This window comes from Onthophagus taurus, chromosome 1, assembly GCF_036711975.1.
Source record: "Onthophagus taurus isolate NC chromosome 1, IU_Otau_3.0, whole genome shotgun sequence".
NCBI classification, from domain to species: Eukaryota; Metazoa; Arthropoda; class Insecta; order Coleoptera; family Scarabaeidae; genus Onthophagus; species Onthophagus taurus.
The window spans coordinates 12,424,438-12,432,935 of NC_091966.1; the positions used below are offsets into that span (position 1 = coordinate 12,424,438).

At 33.1% G+C, this 8,498-nt stretch overlaps 1 protein-coding gene across 1 annotated transcript; it reads right to left on the reverse strand.

Moving 5' to 3' along the window:
- Positions 1-37: 37 nt before the first annotated feature.
- LOC111413774 (histone-lysine N-methyltransferase E(z)) lies at positions 38-7,965 on the reverse strand. The gene is made up of 8 exons (XM_023044877.2): positions 7,202-7,965; positions 2,104-2,267; positions 1,687-1,787; positions 1,445-1,631; positions 1,214-1,395; positions 701-1,136; positions 459-641; positions 38-382 (listed from the first exon to the last, which is right to left on the reverse strand). The coding sequence occupies exons 1-8, from the start codon at positions 7,864-7,866 to the stop codon at positions 156-158; spliced, it is 2,145 nt and encodes a 714-aa protein (XP_022900645.1). The 5' UTR covers positions 7,867-7,965; the 3' UTR covers positions 38-155.
- Between the last annotated feature and the right edge of the window lie 533 nt (positions 7,966-8,498).

The following is an 8,498-nucleotide window of genomic DNA, read 5'->3' on the forward strand; positions in this document are numbered from 1 at the left end:
ATAATATGGAAATTTTACTGGAAACAGAATAAAAAAATTAAATTCTAAAAGTTGTTTAATAATTACTCCTATTAAAACAGTTTGCTATATTTTGCTTATTACTGTTCTAGGAATGTATTTAAAACAATTAAAAAAAGTTAAAAAAGTAAAATCAATTACAAAAATTCCATTTCACGTTCTATACCAACAAACTTCAATTGCTCAGTAGGTCCATATCTATAATCAAAGAACAATTCTTCACCAGGTTGAATAGCCCGTTTAGCAAAAATTCCAATCCTGTGATCGCCATTAACCATCATAACTTTAGCATAACAATTTGGATTAATTGAATGATTCGCGAAACGAATCTTATTCCCTTTTCTTGTAGCATCAACAACAAAATCTAAGTGCAAATACAAATGATAAAAAATGCAATCAATATAAAAAGTAAAGCAATTAAGTTTAATTATAATATTTACCATTATTTAAGTTAAAAAGAAAGCTACACATGTACTTATCATAGACTTTTCCTCTCCTATCTGCTTCATCTTGAGAGATTATCTCACCGCAATATTCAGAAATAAACTCATTCTTTTGAGCGCTATCTTTCAAAAAGATACCCCAACCAGCTACATCAGACGGTGCCATTAATAAATGTTTATCTAAAACAAAAAAAATATACTTTAATATTTAAAACTAACATTTTGTTTTTATTACTTACGTAATCCACGTTGCACACTAACATTTTTACAACTAATTTTCGTAACGTCAAATTGATCGGCTCCGCAAGTTTGACAAAGATCCGGATCGCATTCTCGCACGGCTAAATAACAAGGACATTGTTTCGTGTTGCATTGGGCTTTACAACGACAACCCGGAAAACGATTTTGACAATCGGAACTGCATTGACAAAATTTTTCGCAAAAGTTTTGAGCGCTAATACACGGACAATGCGCGTCGCAAGGTTGTCCAGGGTGATCGCAAGGTGTAAAATTGTAAACGTGATTACTGCTCGAATCCTTTTTCAATTGTATTTTGCGACAGTGCATAGACCAAAGTCGATGTTTCTTCTTCTTTTTACTTGGAGGTGTATAATCCTTCATAGATTCTTCAATCTGATGGATGTCATCAGCTTCTTTTTGAGCAAAATGATAAACCTAATTTGGTGGAACAAAAAATTAATTAAGTTAAGTATTTTTTTTGATTTATTATCAAGTTAAATTAAAAAATTAACCTGTTGGCATGTTTTGGTTAAAATAATTTGAGCTATAGCGCAATAATTATTTAAAAACACTTTATGTAAAGCCCGAAAAAGGCTTTGATCAGATCCCGTCCACTCACAGTGATCATTATCACCCATTAAACCCAACAGGCTAAATGATGTCGTAGTTGATACAGGGTTTCCATCGCCCGAATCTAAAATGAAACAGTTTTAGTTTATTAAGATTTCATCTTAATAAACAACCTTTATTATATTTGTTACTATCATTACTATCTTCAGAACTTGCTTCGTTACCAGAGTCAACACTTTGTTGTTTACAAATCTTCCTTGGATTTGAAAGTTTGCTACAATCACCGTCTTTTATATTTTTATCTTTTACCTTTTCACTTTCATCTTGTTCTTGTTTTGCTAATTTTTCTTTTACACCATCCTAACACAAAAATTTAAATAGTCTTTTAAACAAAATTTAGAATAAAAAAACACACCAAGTTCATATAACAGTTGGCACCACACGGTTCATTGAAAGGTTTCAAATCAGGTCCACGCCGTTTTTGCAAATTTGGACCAGGATGACAAGCTTGTAAACCTAATAAATGTAACCTTTAATATTATCACCACCAAGACAACGAAACCACAAAAAAATCATGATAAAAAAATAGAATGAAATGACACCTATTCTACATGATATAATGACCATCATGAACCACGGTGAAAGGTCATAAGACCCTTACCTTGGTGTCCTTTAGAGCAGCATAACAAAATATTGAAACCCGAAAGTCAGGTTTTTACAAAAATAAAAAAATTTAAAATTCAAGATTTTTTATTTTATTTATTTAAACTATTTTTTTTTGTAATTAAGTTCTTTTCGTCTTTTTTTCTTAGAAAAATCAGTTTGTACTTACGATGTAAAAAGCAATCATATTTGAAACAGCGTCTACAAAAAAGAGTGTGAAATGAATGAAGAGTTTGTTCTCTTGGCACAGATTCTGCAGTTGGTCCATCAATATTCGGGGTACATTCAGGTGGTAAAGCATTTGGGTCCATTCTTTCCGTAAGCTCAACATATCTACAATAATTTAATATGATAACTAGTTTTAGATTAATATAATCTTAATCTTTAACTGTGGACAAGGGGTCTCACAGACCTATTTTGATTTTCAATTTCTAAGATTTATAATATCCTCTCCTTTCAGGCACTCGAGCGTCTCACCAGTTTCGAATTTACTTGCCTAATGGCTCGCGTGGAAGGAAGTTACGTCGATTGAGGTGTATTAGATAAGTTATGCCTATTCAATGCTCTGAGGGAGTTTATGAGACCCCATGTCCACGTTTATCATAAATAGAATTTAAATTTATTTTAGATAATTTCGTTTATAATGGATGAAAAGAAATGACTAAATTCATCTGCTGTAAAAACAATGTTATCAAAAAAACCGCCAAGAAAAATTTTGCGAGTAGACGATTCACTTTTCGAGGAAACCTTAAATGAAACGTTAGATTCCGATTTATCAGGTGACGATGAAGAAGATAATTATACGTTATATGTAGATGAAATCGTCGTCATAAGTGATGGAGAGAGTGCCACGCATAAAATGAGGGACGAAGTGATTGACTATTAAAGCTCGAGCTGCAGTTCTGATGACAATGAGCCAGTTTCGCAACTAACAACAACAAATTAGTATTATTGCAAACACCGATACAAGTGGGCTAAAAAGCCACCGTCCAATCGGATACGAACACCCAACATAGTTTCGCGCTCATCTTCTTCAAGAGTGACTGCCGTGGATAGTAACAACGAAATTTTAAATTGGACTAATATCAAAATATTGGAGTACATATGAAGTTTGCTCACAAAGACAGGCCCGATTTGAAAGACTTAGATTCGACCGAGTTGAATGCTATTTTGGATCTACTGTTCTCCTCGGCTTTCTTGAAGTCCAATAACGGAGATACGACTTACCTATTTGCAATGGGTGGCACAATACTTTTATTCTGCAATCATGCCTATGCTTTGATAATCCAACTGATCGTGTTGAAAGGCAAAAAAATGATAAAGTGACAGCCGTATCATATATTTTTGATAAATTTGCCAACTCTCAAAAACTTCATAAATTGAGTTGGTGTGTCACTGTAGATGAAATGCTGGTTAACACGTTGACTGCCATGAGAAGCATAACTTAATGCATGGCAAAATTTCCACAATAACCACGAGAAGCAACAGTTGATTCTCTTGCAGGTTTACTTTTAACAGCCAATGAATCAGCGGTTGCTTCTCAGATTGTTATAACGGTTATGCAGTTCAAAATACATGCCTGTAAGAACTGGAAACTAGAATTGGCCTGTGCCTATGTGAATCGAGTGTTGATTCTTAAGGCCTGAAATATTAATAATTGAATTTCCATTGAGACAAAAAAACTCCATAAAAAATCTTATTTATAAACATAATACAAAATTCAAATATATTCTTTGACGTGCAGAAATAATTTTTTTATGAAAAATTACTTGGAAGTATAGAAAAATGTCAGGAGTATTATTATGTACACATATGGACTACAAAAAAGCAACTCAAGTAAGTTTTTATAGCATTTTACAGAACGACATCTTGACTGAGTGGTCTTGGTTTGCGCTTGTTTTCTGTCAGTTTTTGCAAGTCTCTCGTAACAAACCACACATCTACGACGGTTCTTAGTACCCACGGCTTCTAAAACATGCTTGGTTCATGGTTGTCGTGTTGGGTTGCGAAAAGCATCCAATTTGCAACTTCTTCATGTAAAATATGCGCATTCACCAAACCAGCACCCAAGATTACTAAGTATCTCCAAGTGCTGTATGTCTTCATTTGGTCAGATAAATCAATGTACGTTTTATGTTTGTTATAATCAATAACAACCGCTGATTTTTTATTTTCTTTGCCGTAATGAGTGACTGTTTTCAGTTTAGCGGTGTGTTTTGTGCTGAGAGTGCAAACATCACGTTTATCTTTCCACTTTTGATGTGTTGCTTTCTGCTGCAACAGTTTCTCCTTTTTGTAGCTTTTTATCCAGAATGTGTTTTGATTACATTTTTTGTTGGTTTTCAGTGTTCAAACTAAGTAGGTATTCCTCTTCTATAATTAAGTAATTGATGCGCTAACTAAATACTAGTGTAATAATTATCCATATAGATTGTACTTACGTCCTTTATCTAATAGGTTGTCAGCCAAAGGAAGAACTACTTTTTCAGAAGAGACTGGTTTGGTGTTTTGTCCTCCTCTCCACAATAAACTTGAAAATTATACGTGTGTCCTTTGTCGAGACATAGTTTATATAGTTTGATACCAAACTTGTGCCTTTTGTTACTAATGTATTGACGAAAACTTAGACGTCCTCTAAAACGTACTAAAGTTTCGTCTATACACACATTTACTTTGGGAACAATAGGCTTTTGGAAATTTTTAATTAATATATTTGCCAAAGGAAAATTTTTTTGTAACTTATCTTCAGTTATTACTTCATTATTATGAAAATGCCATGTTTTCAGCAATTTGTTAGTGTACAGCATACTTCTGGACCAGTATGATTTAATGGACACATTCAACTTCCTCTTTAGTTGTGTCATGCCATTCGTGAATCTTGGCTATGGGTAATTTTTCAGCATCTCTTCACTGGGCTGCATATCTGTTTGTCTCTGTTACCATATGAACCTCCCTTACCTTATTATCAAAATATTCACCATGTATTTCTTCCAATACGCCAACATTCGTTTCAGTAAAATGAAATGATTTTAGATTTATTCCAGTTACGTCGTTATTCCACTATCACACTTGTTTGCACTATTTCCATCACTACTTTCTTGCATATTTGCTGGAATAACATCATTTATCGTATTTGACGCGTCTTCAGTCGTAGCGGATGTGCTTGGTTTATTTACATTTCGTGTCTATTTTCTAGCTGGTTCATCATCAGAGGAAAAATTAGAACTTCCGAGAACACATTCATTACCAGAATCCTCCAATGGTTCATCACCGTCTTCGTCTGAAAGACACTCCTGCCGCAATTTTTGTTGTTCTTCTTCGTAACTCATTTTTTACAGACACTTTTTATACCAAAAACTAAGCACTACCACCTGAATTCAACATATACCATCCACGAACTGTAAACGACTAAACGTACCATTCATATAGCACTGCATTTTTGCATGAACAGACTTGTTTTCTTATAAATCACGGTATGATTCACACGGCCAGTATGGCAATTTTTATTCCGCGTGAATTATATACTGCTTCTCGATTGAAAACAATGAAAAACATAAGTTTTTGATAAAAAAATGATGATTTGTAATTTACTAGCCTATTTAATTTTAAAATTGTTCCGGTCAGAATGGATAGACTTTTAGTGACTATTGCGGCATTCAACGTGTTAAGTTTCGTGGGCGAAGTCATTTAATTTTCTATATGATGTACCTATAAGCAGGTACAGTATGCTCAAAAGCATATCATATTTTGAAAAATTTTGCATAACTTTTTTGTGGTTACACCAATCAAATTTATTTTTCCACACTATATTTCTCAGCTTAAAGCTGCTTTATGGTTGTAAGAATAACAAAATTTGAGGTGAAAAATCGATCTTTTTTTTAGATTTTTTCCGAAAATCTATTTTTGGACGGTGTTTTAATTTCTGCACTTTTTTCAAATTTATTTTTTATTACCAGTCTCAGCGCAATGGACAATGGACATGAATTGTGGCACGCAGGGCAACGCCAGCTATTTGTGACGACGATCAAGAAAACACTGAAAGCTGCTAGGCTCGTTGAGCGACGACCAGTGTAGAAAGTATTATAATTCTACCAAAGGAGAAGTCGATGACACTGATAAGAAGTGTTCAATTTATACAAGCAGCCGACGTACTAGAAAATGGGCACCTATGGTCATATTCTTTCGAGTTCTCGATTTAAGTGGTGTTAACGCCTGCATATTGCAAGGTTGTATAATCAATGCCAAACAAAACAAGTCGACCTAGGTTTTTTTGAGAAAATTAGCACGTCTCAAGGATGCCAAAGCAACTAAAGTTAACGTTAGAGCATGTTTTGAGTGATGATAAGCCTACAGACGATCTCCAAGCTCAAGAATCTGGACAGAATAAAAGAAGAACATGTTGCACATCTATGTCCACCAAGTTTACACAGGAAGACAGCATATAGATGTGTGACATGCAATAAGCCAATATGTCTGTAATGTTCAAAGCCCCTTTGTAAGGAATGCCATTAATTTTGGTAATATTAACCTATCTATCCATCTTTTTTGTTTTTTTTTTTTAATTGACTGTTATTGAAATTTAAGAAAAAAGATAGATTTTTGTAAATGTTACTTTATAAAGTTAAATGTTACTTCTAAACAAATTAATGTTATCTCATGTCAAAGAAGATTAAAATGGTAAGTCTGCTAATTTTGATAACAATTTATGGTTCCTTACAATAACAATTAACTATTTCAACATTAAATCTTTGGACTTAAGACTTTATTCAAAGACCCATTCATAGCCTTTGTTTATCAATTTTACTAATAATTGCTGTCAATGTGCCCCCACACATATAGGAGTCTGTGAAACCCCACATCCAAGCTTGTGGTACAAAAAGGAATGTCCATACTTAAATGTTAACACTGAGCTTTGGCCCTAAGCGACCTTGGCTTACTTTGTCAAAAGATCTATAAGATTATCTGATAAAGTCAAGCCTACAAATGGTCAAGACACCACATATTAATGCACAGTTTCAGGTTGATATAATATTAATTATTGAGCCTCAGTCACAAGCAACCTTGGCTTAATTAGTCAAGGGATCTACAACTTTATCTGATATATAAAGCTATGATATGATAACCAGTTTTAGATTAACATAATCTTAATCACTGAGCCTCAGCCACAAATGATCTAGACTCAGTCAAAAAGATACAAGACAACACACACAGTAGACTTTTGGTTAATTATCATTTTTGTGTTATAAAAGGATTAATACATTAATTACTTTTCTCTTAACTCTTCCGGACGACCCTTATCAGGAAACTGAGAAGAAATGGCTTGAAAAATTGTAAAAATAGGAAATTCTAAATCCTCTTTTTTATCTTCCTTATCATCCTTATTTCTTTCTTTTTTATCTTTCTCTTGAAACTGCATTAAAGCATGAACCAATTCCACAAATAATTGATCATCTATAAACCCTGTTTCTCTATCCCCATGAACTTTTCCATCATAATTCTTTATTAATTCTTCAATAAACGTTCCATCTTGATCAAGAATCTCATCGCCCATATAAGGAATATTATGCAAAACAGTTTCATCTTCAACCATAAAGTTTTGTTGAATGGGAGCCCATGTATACATTGTAGGAATGGGTGTAACTGCATTGATAATTTTAATCGGCGTTACCTGAACATCACCCTCATTTCCAACAACTTCCGCTTTCTTCATACATGTTACATGAACGGGATGATCGAGAAAATTCACCCAAACCGATTTGCTTTCCGTCCAACGTTTTTGTTCTTCGATGAGGATATCGGTCATTTTATTGCGATTGTGATTCCAAGTTACTTTTACTTCATCGGCACGTTTATAGCGTTTTATCTGTCGTAAACGGACGTATTCTTGCTTTACGCGTCTTTTCCACTCGGCACTTACTTTACTTTTTGACATTATTGCGAAGAACAAGGAAAAATGTCTGTATTTTTGCCGCTTTTTAAATGCAATTTGTTCGCGTGGGGATTGGAAATATTGAACTGTCAACACAAGAACTGTCTATTTATATGTACATAACCTCACTTATTTTTTGTAGATTCCTGTATTTTATATTTCAGTAAAGAAAAAACTAATTGTACAAGTTGTACAAACGTTTTTTAATTGAATAATTAGACAGTAAGTTGTATTAATTTTTAATTGTACACTGGTCTTTTCCATTTATTTCCTGTATTATTAAGTTTTAATAAAATTAATAGATACAATCGACGGGAAAAAGATGGCGCTAGTTTGAAGTTTAAAATTTAAAATTTATTATTCGAATTTTATTATTTACTTTTTTGTATTAAATTTATATAACTTAACGTCTTAACCCATTTGTATCATAAGCTCAGATATGCGCTGATTTACTACTTTTATAATTATTTATTTATTTATCGTTGTGTTAATGTGTTATAGGATCCTTTTTTATCAACATATGTATATGTTAGCCTTTTTCTAATTTCTAAACATTCATTAACTGTTTTCATAGTTAACATATTATAGCTGGAAAGGTGTTTTCGTTATTTTCATCACTGTCACTGTATTCTTGA

Bases quoted from the DNA above. Each gene is read 5' to 3' on its own strand.
- LOC111413774 (XM_023044877.2), bottom strand. From the start codon at position 7,866: ATGTCAAAAAGTAAAGTAAGTGCCGAGTGGAAAAGACGCGTAAAGCAA. The intron at 2,268-7,201 runs GTAATTAATGTA...AAATTATTGTAG, and splicing joins CCGGAAGAGTTAAGAGAAAA to ATATGTTGAGCTTACGGAAA. The intron at 1,137-1,213 runs GTTAATTTTTTA...CCACCAAATTAG, and splicing joins TAACCAAAACATGCCAACAG to GTTTATCATTTTGCTCAAAA.